At 32.5% G+C, this 16,075-nt stretch overlaps 2 protein-coding genes across 4 annotated transcripts; one reads left to right on the forward strand and one right to left on the reverse strand.

Annotated features, from left to right (window-relative positions):
• The first annotated feature begins 4,913 nt into the window (after positions 1 to 4,913).
• On the forward strand, positions 4,914 to 9,502 carry LOC105196774. Of its 2 annotated transcripts, none has more exons than XM_011162877.3 (3): positions 4,914 to 5,217; positions 7,632 to 7,833; positions 8,120 to 9,502. In XM_011162877.3, the coding sequence occupies exons 2-3, from the start codon at positions 7,746 to 7,748 to the stop codon at positions 8,674 to 8,676; spliced, it is 645 nt and encodes a 214-aa protein (XP_011161179.2). In that variant the 5' UTR covers positions 4,914 to 5,217; positions 7,632 to 7,745; the 3' UTR covers positions 8,677 to 9,502. The 2 variants fall into 2 exon arrangements, with proteins under 2 accessions (XP_011161179.2, XP_011161180.2); XM_011162878.3 differs by lacking the exon at positions 4,914 to 5,217 and adding an exon at positions 7,165 to 7,505.
• On the reverse strand, positions 9,495 to 12,938 carry LOC105196773 (alkaline phosphatase). Of its 2 annotated transcripts, XM_011162876.3 has the most exons (9): positions 12,836 to 12,938; positions 12,659 to 12,766; positions 11,814 to 12,016; positions 11,523 to 11,715; positions 11,023 to 11,186; positions 10,604 to 10,951; positions 10,344 to 10,542; positions 10,062 to 10,283; positions 9,495 to 9,692 (listed from the first exon to the last, which is right to left on the reverse strand). In XM_011162876.3, exons 2-9 carry the CDS (start codon positions 12,723 to 12,725, stop codon positions 9,517 to 9,519), a joined length of 1,572 nt encoding a protein of 523 aa, XP_011161178.1. In that variant the 5' UTR covers positions 12,726 to 12,766; positions 12,836 to 12,938; the 3' UTR covers positions 9,495 to 9,516. The 2 variants fall into 2 exon arrangements, with proteins under 2 accessions (XP_011161178.1, XP_011161177.1); XM_011162875.2 differs by having other exon boundaries at positions 12,659 to 12,909.
• Between the last annotated feature and the right edge of the window lie 3,137 nt (positions 12,939 to 16,075).

A 16,075-nucleotide genomic window follows, 5' to 3' on the forward strand; every position in this document is an offset into this window, starting at 1 on the left:
GTAATTAGCAAAATTTAGACACAGTGATTTCCACCCAGCTACGCTCTGATTGACTTTTTGACATAGATAATGACATTGTGCGCAATTTAATGCAAAATAAACAATAAGTTAATTTAAACTAACAAAAATATCAAACATAAGCCTATGAGTCGCAACGATTCTTAAGTCCGAAATCATAGTCGCTTTTCAAATTTCAAGATTAGTCTGTTTTTGTTTCGCGTACGTTTACCATATGCCAGGCAAAGATAGATTGATCTTGAGATTTAAAAAAGTTTATGAACCGGACCTTAGTGCTAAATAATAATTTTTAATAATTTCCAGCTTATTCGAATTATGCATGGCATATTCGTTGAAATACAGTTATTGGAATTCTCCACATCCAAAATTCCATATTATAGTTGCCAGACCTGTTATTAAATTTAGGTGGTGACAACCTAACCTAACCATTCAATGCAAAAAGATCGATCAAAACGTGGCTGGTTGTCAAAGTTAAAACCATCATGTCTAAATTTAACAAACCATTTCTGAATAGTGCGAATTGCTGATATACAATCTTTACAGATTTATTAATTGTTTTTTTTACGGCAGTTACAATTATCACACCCTTCCAAAATTTATAAAGCATAACATGCCGTAAATGCAACTTTTCTTCGTTTATTTAAACAAATAATTTTTTTACAACGTAAATTTAATCAAAACACAAGTCTTTCGTTCAAATGACTATTAAGTATGCCATGAATATGCTACGTGCAGTTCAAATAAGCTGGAGATTGGCTGCGTTCAGCAGAAAAGACAGTTTTGTAACTGTCGTAAAATTCTTTAGTAATATTGGTTTTTGCTCGTGATTCTTGTCGGATTTGAATGTATAAACCAATGCTGAACGCAATCAGTACAAATTATTATTCAGCACTGTATAAGATCCGATTGATATAGGTAACCTATATTACCTTATGTTTAATGCAAAAATAATTCGTGAATTTCAATAGAAGAGATTTCTGAGAGACTCAACATTGACAGATTGACCGCAATTCGGTATATAAAAAGAATTGGTTATACTTTAAAGCCGTTATATGAGTGCCGCATTTGTTAACAGAAGTGATGAAACAGAAGTGAATTAAGTTTCCGCAGCTGTTTCTCTCTCTTTGCTTGGTCAACTAAGCAAAGAACCATTTTTAGATCGAATTGTGACTGATGATGAAAAATGAATTTTGTGTAATAATGTTCAACGCAAACGTACTTGGAAACTAGCAGATAAACAGAATCCATAATAGAAACCAATTTGCATCCAAAAGCTTCATGACTCAAGATCGTGGTAATTTAAAATATGCTCGTGTACGGTGTGTAGTAACTGTTTTGGCATAGATATTTTTGTGGATTTTCTTTCCGCGGTAGAAGTAGTGATTAAAAATCTGATATGTTCTGATTGTGAGATTTGAACCTATGAATCCACAGAGAACAAACGCGCAACTCTTATGCCACGATCATAACACTGATGCAATAATGATTTACAATAATGATGTAAAAAAAAAACATTTATTAATTTAATATTGATTTTATTTATGTATAAAAATTTTTTATACATATACTTTAATTACTGTATTATAATGACTTTTGGTCGTGTGTTTAACGAATAATAAATTATTTTCCAAATGCTATTCTGCATATGCAAAAATCAATAAAAACTGCAATTTTATATTTATTTATGAGAAAAGTATGCTTTAATTATACATGTCTTATTGTTCTGACAATATTTATTAAACTGATCTGTTACTGGTATTTATGTATCAGTCAACGTGAAACTTGATTTCCATGTACGCATTACCACACATTAAATATCGTATCAAACACTCTATAGGTTGCAATCAAATGATTGTTTTTTTTTTCAAATGCGCACATTTGACGTGTGTTATAATGCGTGACAACATATATTAATATGGAAACCAGGAGCAAAATATTCATGGATCATCACGAAGTATTAAATCTCGTACGAGCGCAGAGATCAAGCAATGTGATGAGAATCCTGGTTTGAATGAGTAGTTTTGCTTAGAAATTGCCCCCTTTCTCTAAATTCCTAGGAAAACTTCGTAAAAAAATTCTTGAATACTTTTTTATTATAATGTTATGTGTATCATATTTAGAATGTAATAAAATAATAAAAAAGTTTATTTTAACATGTTGAAAAATATTTAATATTAAAAAAAACTTATTTTAAATGTAAGAAATAAACGTTTTCCAAGTTTTAAAAAATGATTTTACAAACATTAAACGTTCTCTTAATGGAGAAAAGAAAACTTAAAATTGTTTCTAAAAATGTTTTTCAAATGTTAAAAAAAAAATTTTGAAAACATTGTTTAATGATTGAGATAATACATCTCTCACGAGGACACGCAAATTTTTTATTAAAAAGCAAGAATACGTCCAATATCCACTATATTCGCCAAATTTATCATCCCGTAACTATTATCTATTTTCATAATGAACTTTGCTTTAGAACTTTATTCTGTGATACTATCATCATACACAAGCTACTGTGATGAGGATCACTGAGGCTATGCTAACGAAGACTTATAGAGATTTATACACTCATTGACTGGCCATGCCAACACAGAAAAAAATAGATTGAGTTGTTCAGCAAAGCTATAGTGCTTGCTGTGTAAGGTCAACATCTACAGATTTGATAGTTCAACAAAGAAATAATGTTTAAAAGCAATGAATGAATTGTTAGAGCAACTAATTCTCTACTACAATGAAAATTGATCATGTAACAAGACAAACTGTTTCTTATTGATTTTTTAATAAAAACCATGCCGCATACCAAATCATTATCAACACGTTAGGTTTTTAAAATAATATTGTGTAAAAAATGGCATTTTTGCGATATTTGAAATTTTTTTGTAGGAAAGGTTGACATTATCTAAAATTTTGATCAGATGTCATAAATTTGTATTTTATAGGGGATAAATAACACATTTATGACTTTTAATCAGAATTTTTAAATAACATTGACGTTTTTTACAAAAAGATTTACAATATCGCAAAAAAGTCAATTTTTACATAATAATCCGTAATTATTTCTGAAACCCGACGTGATGATAAAAATGACTTGCGCCATCGTTTTCAACATCCATAAATCTGTAAAATCTGTTTTTTTTTAAAATACTGTGCATTATTAAAACAAGGTATGGATGACTATTGTAACATTGGAATGAAAATACATAAGAAATAAATGTTAACAAAGTACATTAAATTTTAATTTGACTAAATTTCTTTCTGTGTAGGAAATTTGAACACAACAGAGATAATTGGCTTTTTTAATGAAACTGATGTAAATTTAAGAAAATTGTTTATTTTTAATGAGTTGGAATAAAATAACGTTGTAAGCACGTGTCTTTTTACGACGTTTAATTTGACACTTCAATTAATTTAAATATTAAATTCCTTATCAACGTAGCTTATCTGTGCGACTTCATTTACATAAGCGATATATTGAATTGATGTATTGTATGATATCGTGCTTTATTTATGCGATATTTAGAAAAATATTGTATATAAACAAAATTGCTTTTATAATAATTGGATTAACCGAAACTTTCCATCATTGCTTCTTGCGCTTCTGAGATTAAATCAATGAAAAAAAGTGGCATCCAATCAAAACGGTATTTATAAGATAACTTTAATGCGACACTGTTTTGTCTACATTGTAAAGCAGTCTGGGGAATGGGGATCCTTCCGTCGAACAGTCATTGGAGAGCACGCAGCACGTCACGCTTGGCGCGTGTCAAACAGCCTTGAAAAAAGCGAGGTCAATGAAATGACACGTATTCCTTTATTCTGAAAAATTGGTATATGCCACTAAATTGGTTTTTAATGGCAAAATTCTGTTAGTTAAATATATTATTATGGCATACTTAGCCATTAAATTGAAGAAAATTGTCATCACTCATTACCTCTTTTCGTCGTGATCACGCATTCTCCTCGTGCTTCAGTGAGCTAATACGTCGGTCCTATAAAAGAATCTCTTGGGATCCTCGCGATCATCGCGATCTCCGTGATCATACCTTGGCTTTTCGTTTCAGGAAAGATTTTGACTGCTTTGCATTACATTAAAAAGCAACAAAATGATATAAGAAAACGCAGCGAGAAGTGATGTTACAGCATTAAATTAAGAAAGCCTTATCACTAAACAGCTTTACGACATGTATTTGTATGTAATACTTAATGTAGTTTGAAACCGGTTTCAGTTAATTATGATTTAATATTTCAACATAACATAGGATTTAAATTGACTACCAGCTGTTTAAATACGTTTTCTCTTGCGGGAAGAATTCTGCTTCACTATTGTTAAATATAGAATATTTTAACGTTATGACTATGTTTCCGAAACAAATAGGCATGGCTCCAAAACTGATGAAATGTCGCAGAACAGAGTTGCGGAGTTCCAGTTTTATTTTACTTCGAAACAGAATGACAAATTTTTCCCCGGAATCAAAATTTACAATAGAATGACGAATTTTTCGAAAATTACGCATTATCAATTTTTTCGAATCGCGGAGTTAAATCAACAGAATTGCCGGTGATGCAAACTCCGCTTCCGTTGCATGAAAGTATAATTCCATCAATAACACTATGCGGGTATCAATCGAGCTTCTAGGATCCGGCAACGCATCAGAGAATGAATGCGTGCGTGTCGAAAGTCTCGTCTCTGCGGTCGTGCACGCATTTCCTCGCGTCGATGACTTTTTTTTTCCTGTTCTCGGTATTCATACGGGAAACATATCTCGACCCTCCGGGTCGGCACCGTCAGCCAATCCAGAGTCAGCTCCGATAGAAGTTGCCATTTGGACTGGTTCGGAGCATGCCGACGTTCTCCACGCTGATCGTGCTCGTGAGTTTGGAGAGTCGGTAGAGGTGGATAAACGGACTGGTAGTTGTTAGCTGGCACGACCGAAGCCGGTTTAGTAACCGAGCGAGCATCGAGACGCAACAATCCACTCAGTACCAGCAGCTCTTCCACTCGCGTGTTGTATTATTGATCGGGAGCGTTCGTTTGGCGACGCCAAGGATGGGCATATTTCGCGAATTTCCTATAGTTTTCAATCTCTACAGGAAGTACAGTTAGCTCTTGGCTATTTCTGAAATCGCGTTCATACGAGACAAGTGGAAGCTCTCAGGTAGCTGAGAAACAGATGCCGAATCCTCCATTACACTGACACGAAGGTGAGCGGCACATGCAAAGTTACACTTATAAATATATTTTCAGAATTGAAAGTCTTGGGCTTGATAGAATTTCCGCTCTATCTAATTCGATTTAAAAACCTTTATTTTACTCGTCTTACTTTAAATGAGGTCAATCGAAATCGTCCTCACGCAATGCCTTGTAAATAGACTTTTTTTAATAATGTATTCTAATTGCTTATACCTCAATTAGAAATGCATTATAATAAGAAGTTGTTTGTGCAATGCATCAATAATTAATTCAGTGGTATGAAAAGTATTGCACATGCTTGCATAGTTATCAGTGATTACCATTCAAATTATTAGCTTCGGCAGCAAAAATTTGCATGTTGGTTTCGCGTTTGAATTTAGACTTTGTGATTTATACGAAAGAACGGTTTTAGTAATGTGTCTAAAAATTTAACTGGATACACATTTAAAAATGAATTTGTTAGACTATCAAAATAATAGGATGCTCAAAAATTGGTTATTAGAATGTCAAAACATTTTTCTTTGCTTGTTATACTCAAAGGTTCTTTAGAATTATGTGAAAATATCATAGGTCAATAAATGAGCGAGTTGGGTTTATTTCCTGTAATTAATTTCTTATATTATACATATAAATAGTATTAATAAGTAGAGAAGGTTTCAAGGTTAACTGAATTCTCTTTAGCCTTTATATTTATATATTTAGAATAATTTCAACATAAGTTTTCTTAATAATTATATTAAAAAAAATTAATAAACAAATGCTAAAATTTCGTGCCTGCATTCATTGGTGTTAGTAATATTACAATAAAAAAAACTTGGCGTTTTATTTATTGCAATATTACCGACACCAATGGATGCAAACACGGAACATTTATTTATTAATTTTTATTATTATAATTATTTAAAAAGATCTATGTTTAAATTGTAATATAACGTTGCGGTTGAAGAGAACTTAGTTAAGACGAAATGTTCGTAGTAATTATTTTTATAAGCTGTAAATTAATTAAAGAAAATAACGCTCGCTTGTTTATTAGCCTATTATCGTTTTATGTTATTATTGTTAATGATCTAAAGTGACATTAAAGCCTTTATAATTATTTTAATGGTCCAACAAAATTATTTTTACGTATATACACTTACGTATATACATTTCTTACGTATATACACTTTACGCATACATACATATTTTATGTATATGTATAGTATGCTTATTTAAAGTATAATTTATTTACTTTTTAATAAACGGCATTTACTTAGCATTTAGATAATATTAAATTTTTTAAAATTTAATATAAATTCTTTCAATTTAAATAAAATTTTTTTTCTATTAACTTAATAGACATGTAATTCTTTCTTCTCCACATCAATTTTTAGCATTACTGAGTGATCTATTGTATTTATGCAAAAAAGTTTGATATCGTGAATCTCGATAATCTGTCCGACAAAATTATCCAACCTTACGGTTTTCCTAATTTACTTTACTAGCCAACAGCGAGAAGGTATCTGCATACGTATGAACATTCTTTTCTTGCCTCATAAACGTGCAAATACAGACAGTTGCGACAGAACTCGTTCGCTGATGACAATTTTAAAAATGTACTTCTAAATACTTGTTACTCGATCAATGGTGAAATGTAAAGGCAATACTTTTTAATTTTTTAAATTTAGTTTTAATAATTACATTAAAATTTGTTGTATAAGTTTATATTTTAAATTTAAATTTTATAATTACACGGAAAAAACGAGACAGTCTAAATAATCTAGAAATTTACCTGAATACAGATCTGAAAATAATTTTGTTAGGACTCAAGACAGTTGTTAGGATGTTAAGACTTTTTACAGCATTGCTCATCATTGCTCTTGAACATTCCTTATAGTTATTTTGATGATATAACAAAATTATTTTTAAATTTAACCAACTAAAATTTTAAATACTGTAGCATTCTTTCCATGTAAGCTTAAAATTTTAATAGCTATGCGTATATAATTACGAATTTTAAGTAAGATGTAGTCCAGTGAGAGTATAGTCTAGGGTTAAAGGCTTTAAAAACAGTTCAGCGAACAATTTCAAGGAAAAAAAGTTGGTAATCGAGTAAACTTTACATGCGTATTTCTCGCGATTGCTAAGCCACGCGAAATTTTTGTGACTGAGGAATTAATCTCGGGTCGACAGGCTATCGGATCGTGACGCTTTTTTTTAACTACATCGACACCGAATAATGAAAATCTCTTAGTACTGGCCGAAACGCTCACTGGTGATCTCCGCTAAGTGTTCTCGTTGTCGTCGCCGAAGACAATCGGTAATCGACTGGGTTTTTCTATCGATCTTTTTGATTTGATTTAATTTTGTCGTGAAAAATCGATCACTTCTTTGTACAATAGCATTTTACTTACGTAATTATCACGAATACGCTTATATTTTTTAGGTGATAGTTGAGTGTACTCCCTGAGGGAAGCGAGTTTCACGTGAAGACAATAAAGCAGCATCTATATCTTTCTCATCACATAAGACAAGCGCATTCTCTGAACATTGTGCTAAAATGTCGCAGATACCGGAGATCATGGAGCAAAATGATGGCCTGAAAAGGAAGCCAACTCTTGTTAGACGAGTTTCCGATATGTTCAAGGGTAAATAAAAAAAAGAACATTTACGTTTATTATCTTTTTTTTCAGTTTTGACCCTTTTTTTGTACATGCATAAAGAAAAATATTTGTAAATCGAATTATTATGCAGATATTTTTTTTAAACGGAAGATGTTTTTAGTCAAATAATATCTCGGCCTCCCCTTTATCGCAACAATTACATATGTAGTTGAAATATCATGTAATAAAGATGTTTTCGGCTCATGAATGATAGTAAACTACGTAATGCCTCTTGTGTTGATTAAATGTTTTTTCTCTCTCCTAACGACAGATGGAAACTACAGCGGGCCTCCAAGGCTGTTTCGACACGCATCAATGCAGAAGATCCGCCATTGCTGTCAGAATCTGAACCTACTGCCGTATCTCCTCTACTCCTTCGACAATTCCAAGTCGCATCCGATAGCGCGCAAGATGCACGTCTATCTCAGCTATTTTCTTCAGGAGATCACGATCAGTCTCCTGGTCACGTATGAGAGTTTGCGTCGATCTGTGCTGCACGGGATTCGTGACGAGAAGTCGAGCAACGCGCAAAAAGTGACCATAGAAACAAATGACAATTCTGCTAATCCTGCCGCGAGGTTCAACAGGGTTAAAAAGCTGAAACGCAAGCATTCGTGCTATCTAACTGCGGGCGTATATCTCGTGCCATTGCTGCTTCTTTCCCAGATAATGACCTTATGCAGTCTGACGATTTTCGGCAAATACACCCCCGGTTTCATCTTCCTGATTACCTCGCTGCTCTTTCTCGGTTATATCGCATTTAAAATAATGTTACACCAGACTGTGCTGTATGACGTCAAAAGATGTGAGAGGAAAAAGATACAGTGATCTTCTGTCTCGTCGTTTTCATTGTCACTTTTATCATTTAAAGACAACAGAACGGAGAAGACTTCGCATTCGGAGTTTGCGTATCACATGGTATCAAATATTATCTTTTATGCACAATCGACACGATATTAACATATGTTAACATGTTCACGTTGATAAAATTCCGATAGTTCTTCCATTTATCTTGATACGTTGAGCGTTATTTCTTCACACAACGTTTCCGTGATCATTAGTTTCATCTATGTTATATTACGTTCGTCTATGTCTTCCTTTTTTTTTTTATACGTTGTTAAAACTATTAAGCAGGGATCGTGTAGATGCATAGAATACACTGCGAAGAAGATGTCTTGTTATAAGTTATAATGTATAAATGCAATAACATGTTCTAAGCATAATTTTGATTGTTCTCAAGCATAATCTCGGAGAACTGTGCTGGCATTCTTCTTTACAAGAAGCAAATATTGCGAGTATCTTTGTTCTCTGCAGCATAAGACTGAGAATTTATTTTTAACGTACATATTTGTAAATAAACGTGCGAATGATATATGTGTATATATATAACTGAAGGTGGGTTTGTAAAATTGTCCTGTTACGGCAAGAAAAACGCAAGATCTAGACCTTGACGTGTCTATTGAAAGTGAGTCCGATCTGTGATGGTGTGGGTACAAAAATGATATCTCACGGGCACTTACAATACCACTTAATTATACGCGATAAGAGTTTATTTTATGCGTAAAGAGTCGAATTATAAAAATACGCCTTTAGCGATCGTACCTACCGATATCGTTTTCTACTTAAAATAAAAGAACAACTAATAATACTTTTATTCATCTTGATGATTTATTTTTTAGCGATTAATGCCAATAAGATTAGGTTACTACATAGAAAAATTGTGTTCAGAACATGGAGTGATATTCCCGCACTCTTAGAATACTCGCCTACATCCGCAGCATATGCGATGACGTGTGCCACGTAATTCTGTTCGTGCACACTGTGAAACAGATGCGCATACGGTCCTGCAAAGAAGACTCGAGATATTCAAGTGGATTCATGGTGATACTTTTTAAACAATTCTACATCAATTAAAGAAAATAACGATTTCAGAAGCCATTACGGAAAGAACAATTTTGCTTAAATACAGATCTAAAAACAGTTAAGATGGACCAACAAAATAAATACATTGACACTTCGACCAGTTACTAGAATATCGAAACTTTTTGCAGTAATATCATGATTTTGAACTTCCTACATAATTATTTTGATGGTTCAACATAAAATTATTTTCTGATCTGTATCTAGCTGAATTTTCATTGATGTTGCAGCAAAATTGTTTTTTCCGTGTTCTTTTTGCCGTTTTTGTAATATTTAATTAGACGTTAACGTACCTATAGCATACACGGCTACGTCTCCACCACCGTGATGAGCTTCGTCCGATATGATAGTGGCTTGTTGGCTATAAGTAAAATCACTGGTGTTCGTTTTGGAAGGATCGATTCTCTTGGCTTGACCATCGTCACCCACGGTGTAAGCAATGTTGTTCGGTCCACCCGTGCTGTAGGATAACGTTGTGTAAGGTATCCCGTCGTATTTAGATTCCTTAGCGATTCCTGAAATATTCTTTTGTAAGAACGAACGACTTAAGAAAATTCTAAACACATCGATCTTACCTAGAATGGATGAACCTCGAGAGCTGTATCCGTTGATGCTCATTGAGTGCGTGTGATCACTCGTGACTATTACGAGGGTGTCATCGGAATCGATCATTTTAAGAGTGGCATTAACGGCGTCCGAAAGTCGGACAGTTTCCAGCAACGCTTGAGCGGCATGACCGCGATGATGAGCGAAATCGATCAAACCGCCTTCGACCTGAAAGAATAATCATATTGATCTTTTCTCGCAGCATTAAAACCTGGGATTATAATCGTACCATTAAAAAATATCCCTGTTTAGATTTTTGCAATATTCGTAAAGCCGTCACTGTCATTTCTTCCAGGCTTGGCTGGCCCTTCGGCCCACGCTCTCGTTTCCAGTCCATCTCGATGTGACTGTTGGCGAAAATACCGAGCAGATAATCTACGTTTTCGATATCGACCCGGGCCAATTCTTCGTTGTTTTGCACGACTTTATAAGCTAAGTTTCTATCAGACTTATCTCTCGCCCATTCATCAATGAGATCACGACCATCCTGTCTGTAACAAGCCCACGTATCTATCGGATCGAATTCGCTCGCGCTCACGTTGGATTTCATCACCTGTCTGCCACCACCCATAATTACCTGTGTAAGTAGATAAACGCATTATTCATCTTGTTTACTCATGCAAAGTGCATGAATCATTTTCTCTTTACTCGAATATTTTTTCCCGGTATATCTTCCACTAATTGCCTGGCGATATCTTTGCAGCCAGTAGCATTTTTAGGCATTTTGGACTCGCATTCCCATCTGCGATTTGCACAATGCGCGTAAAGCGGCGCCGGCGTTGCGTGAGTAACTCTGGTAGTCGTTACGAAGCCTGTAGATTAATTATATTATGTTCCACAAAAAAATATAGACTTGTTTAAATATGATTATAGTTATTATAGAAATTTTCGTGTTTATCTTTGTCAATTTTTTGAAAAAAAAAAAAGAAAGAACCAGTTTTAGTTAATATATAAACACATTTTTGATACAAATTAATGACAAGAAAAGCTCAATGAAAAATAAAAACACCCTTTTGTTTTTATGTTTATATAAAAAAAAGGTAATTGATAAAAAAAGAAAGTACACATTCTGAATAATTATTTTAAAAATATAAATAGTGTAAACGATTGTTTAGGCTTTTTAAAGATAAATTGTTATTGGTGCCGACCTGTAACTTTACCGGCTGCTTGAGCCCATGTTAGGAACGAATCCACATGATAATTCACATTTAAGCTTGCCTCACAATCCCCTAATTGTACGTTTGCGTCTACCCCTACGAGTTCGTAATTCGTCTTGACTCCTCCGAAGAGAGCGGTGGCAGTGGAAGCCGAGTCAGGTACTAGTTCGTTTGTAGTGTAAGTCTACATTATCAGCAAAAGATACATTCGGACACGACAATCTTGTATAAAACATATTAATTAAAATACAAGTCATGTCTAGATAAGAATCCTCTCAAGACCTTCAGTATCCCGATATGGGGAAAATGTTCCCAGACGAGTCGACTGGTCTCACCACCGCGATAAATTCTGCTAGCCGTTATGGTATCTGGGCTCATCCCATCCCCCACAAAGAGAATCACGTTTTTCGCCTTTTTCATGTTCCAATGATACGAAAGAGATTCTTCTAGTTCTTTGTTCGCCAACCGGTGCCAGTGTCGACTATCTACGTCAGAAGCGATAATACGTATAATCGGCTTTCTTATGCAATTTGACAGATGTATTTCCAGACAGCGCACAATATTTATTATAAATATTTATTACTATATTTTTTTAATATTATATAAATATTTTATACAAATTTTACGAATGTTTTTATACGTATAATAAATTTTTATACTTTAACAAAATTCAATTTAACAAAATTACAAAAATAATTATAAATATTTTGATAAATATATGTGAAATACTTAAATAATTATTAATAAATTTGTTATAAAAATTGTGTGCTGCGTTATTACATATCCATGCAGACATGCTAATAATTAAATTAGAAGTAAATGTAAAAATTAATCTATCAAGAAACAAGTCTCACATATTTTGCGAATGGAGGAAAAATCAATTTGTTAAAAGTTTCATGAAAAATTTCAAACTCTTAAGATTATACGTTTTCACATCTTGATTTCTATTTTATAACTTTCGTGTATCACGCGGGTATTACATGATTAATCTTGCGTCCTTGAACACATACGATACGAGATTTTATATCACGAAGTTCCAACAATGAATATTTTATAAGCTCCCGAATTATGACTGTGATGACACTTGAGAAAATAGCTTTTGCATTTTATGATTTATATTTAAATACCTTCAATCACAGCCACATTTGGAATATCGACGAAGTATAAAGCAAAGTAGACAAGGAAATATTTCATTTTCTTGTCACTATCGACAGACTATGCGTTTGATGAAAAATCTAGAAATATAAAACAATAACACTGTGCACTTTAAGCTACAATAAAATCACATAGGGAGGTTAAAGCACCATTATAATGTAATACGACTTGATCGTAGGAATCCACATTGTTTCGTAATGCATTATGAGTGATGGTAAGTCGGATGAATTGATGCCTCAACAATCTTTCACGACGCAAAGATATATACGTCCTCTGCCGAAGGATGGTAGGAATCACGAAAACAGAATTGTCTCAAACGGTAACGGCAGATCTTCGTCATGGATTTGTACGACAACGAATTGACAATACACGGTAACTCTCAGCGTAAAATACACACAAATAATGTAGTTTTTTTCTTACGAAAAAATCTTCAAAATGAACTCCAAAATGACTCCCAAAGGATAATTTCCAATCTTTAAACGATCCCCAAATATTTTTCATTAAAAAAGTATTTACTTTAATATCGTGAAAAATGTTATCTTAACATTAAGTAAAATAAAAATGTTCTTTAAAGCAAAAGAATATTTGAGAATTTTTTTGGAAATTTCCAAGAGATGTATCCAAGCCAAGGGATCGATCATGAACCTTTTTCCCTCTAGGGCGGAAATGTGAAATTATTCTTGAAAAGTGAAAAATTTCTCCATTAACCTTAATGGTATCAATTTTTATTTTTCACATTTTTGCCTAGAGGAACAGTTTCATGATAGACTCTCAAAACCGCTATCAACGCTCGACTTTTGCATACACAGACACTGATACTTAAGTGATGATCCTTAAACATTTTGTGTTAATACATGTGTAGCGCTAATAGTTCAGTTAAATATACATTGTCGAAAAGATAAAACATATGTAATTAAAATCCATTTTTTTATAAATATACATAAAGTTATAGTTTTTTATTGCTTCTTACATATGCGAAACAGCATTTATATAACAATTTTTCTCATCATTTGTTTAAATCAGAGAGAAAACTGAGGCCATCGCTTTTTTATGGGACCGTCAAAATTGCCGTATACTAGTGTCACCTGCGTACATAATGATGTCATCTAGGTACTACGTATCGCATTTGCGGTAAAATCCGAATACGTGGTTTGTGTCCCACTTAGAAGAAAAATTATAAAAAAATTAATTTTGAAGGAAGTCTACATTTGAAATTAATTTTTCATAACTTCTTTTCTAAGAGGGACTTATTCTTTAAACTTTGCATGTAACTTTCATATTCAACTTTTATATCAATACTCGCGATGATAGTACAACTGGGCCTAGTGTGGAGCATATATAAGTGTTTTATAAAGACGATATAGATACAAATCGTGAAAATTTTACACAAGTTTTTTTTTTCGTTATTTTAAAGTATAAAAAAGTAGTCCTTAAATCTATGAAAGAGACAATTGAGTTTTTGAGAAGTAACGAAAGTGAGAGGGACTTTGTTCCTGTGTTTACGAAATTAATTCAGCGAATACTGACGATTCTTGTTGTGCACAGCGGAGTGTTTCTTCTTTTTGCTGAGAAGATTAAAAATGACTATAAGCATGACGCAACTAAATAACAGCTGTATTTTATATCCATAGAAATTTAGCGAAAGACATTGACGGTAACATGAAAAAATTGACGTATAAATTTATAGGCAAGAATCAATAAAAACGTTTGCAATTTTAAATATATAGATTACACTAAAAAAAACTTGTACTTTATAATTTATAATTTTATTAGCTACCCCTCCCCCTTTTTAAAAGGAAAAGTGTCTACAGTCTATTGTTAAAAGACTCTAAGAATCATATCCAATAATCAAAATGTTATCTAAAAAACGTTTTTATTTATTATTAAGTAAATATTTATTTTAATATTACTAGAACAAAACAAGCGCGCGCTATAGCGCTTTTAATAGTGAATGTATATTATATTTAAATAAATATAAAAAAATTAAAAAGTTAATCAAGTTCAGAAAAATTTTAAATAAATTAATAAAAACAATTTTTTTTTTATTTTTTTATTATTGATTTAACATGAACTTTATGTATATGTATGTATGTAATACAGTTATAATAATTAAGTAAACTAAAGATGTGTGTGTGTGTGTGTGTGTGTGTGTGTGTGTATGTGTTAAAAGAAACGATGTGTTAGGAGAAACATATAATTATATAATACAAATCTTTATAATCAATAAATAAACTCAAATTTTTATATTCTATAAGTAAATATAAAATTTCTTGCTGGTATTATGGTATGATTGCTGGTTTTATCGCTGCTAAAATTTTATTTTATTTTATTTTATTTTATTTTATATTATTTTTTTTAAATTTTATTTTCTATTAATATATTATTTTTAAAATTAAAAAGATATCTTAAAATGCAAACATTTTATTCTAAACCGACAGAAAAATACGTTTATAGATACCAAGCTAAAGTTCTTCATTGACATTATAAATATTTTACCTACTTTTATTTGGTACTGTTTAGTTGTATTGTTCTGTTTTTTAAAGACTGACAAATATGGAAGATAAATATATATTACACATCTAATAAATAAAACTGTATAATCTCTACGCATTAAATAATTATTTGTGTGGAATTATGTTTCATTAATTAAATGTATATATACGAGGGTCATTCGATAAGTAAGGTAAATTTCGGCGAAATGGCACTACAATAAACTGTGCAGTATATAGCTAGGAAATAACACTCTTCAAACTGTCTCATATCAAATTTCAGCCAAAAGCGACGCTTTGTTTATGTGTGGCAGACGTTGGAAGTAATCATGGCAGCAGTTGTCATAAAAATGGAAAAAGACGAATTCCATGCTGTAATTAAACATTTTTATTTAAAAAAGTGGACAGCTACGCAGATCGAAGCCGAGATGGACGAAGTTCACAGAGACGCTGCACCAGCGTTGAAGATGTTTAATTACCGCACGGAATTTGTTTTTTTCCATTTTTACCGCAACCGCTGCCATGACGATTTACACGACCATAGAACCAAAAGTTCAGATTTATCCGATAAAGGTAGCCTGCAAATATGTAGAAACACAAAATTATATTTTACTTATTAAATTAATCAAATATTTACATTCTAATTTCTTTATCTTACAACAGCTGCTCTCGATGCTAAAGCATGGTTACAAAATCATTCGATACCATGAGAAATTGTTGGTACAAAGTGAAAATTGACTACTGAATATCGACGAAAAAGTATTAAGCACTCATTTTTCCGGAAAATTACCTGTTTGCGACCTAAAAACGGATTATACTCATCGAGCGGATTGCACGTTTTCACCACTCAAATTGATCGTTTTCGAGTGTTAAAAACGGGCCAAAAATGGTGAATTATTT

This window comes from Solenopsis invicta, chromosome 2 (genome assembly GCF_016802725.1).
Source record: "Solenopsis invicta isolate M01_SB chromosome 2, UNIL_Sinv_3.0, whole genome shotgun sequence".
In the NCBI taxonomy this organism is placed as follows: domain Eukaryota; kingdom Metazoa; phylum Arthropoda; class Insecta; order Hymenoptera; family Formicidae; genus Solenopsis; species Solenopsis invicta.

Coding starts and splice junctions, on each gene's coding strand:
- LOC105196774 (XM_011162877.3), top strand. CDS start 7,746: ATGTCGCAGATACCGGAGATCATGGAGCAAAATGATGGCCTGAAAAGG. Junction 7,834..8,119: donor AGTTTCCGATATGTTCAAGG/GTAAATAAAAAA, acceptor TCCTAACGACAG/ATGGAAACTACAGCGGGCCT.
- LOC105196773 (XM_011162876.3), bottom strand. CDS start 12,725: ATGAAATATTTCCTTGTCTACTTTGCTTTATACTTCGTCGATATTCCA. Junction 11,716..11,813: donor CCCATATCGGGATACTGAAG/GTCTTGAGAGGA, acceptor CTGATAATGTAG/ACTTACACTACAAACGAACT. Junction 10,952..11,022: donor TACCGGGAAAAAATATTCGA/GTAAAGAGAAAA, acceptor CTACTTACACAG/GTAATTATGGGTGGTGGCAG.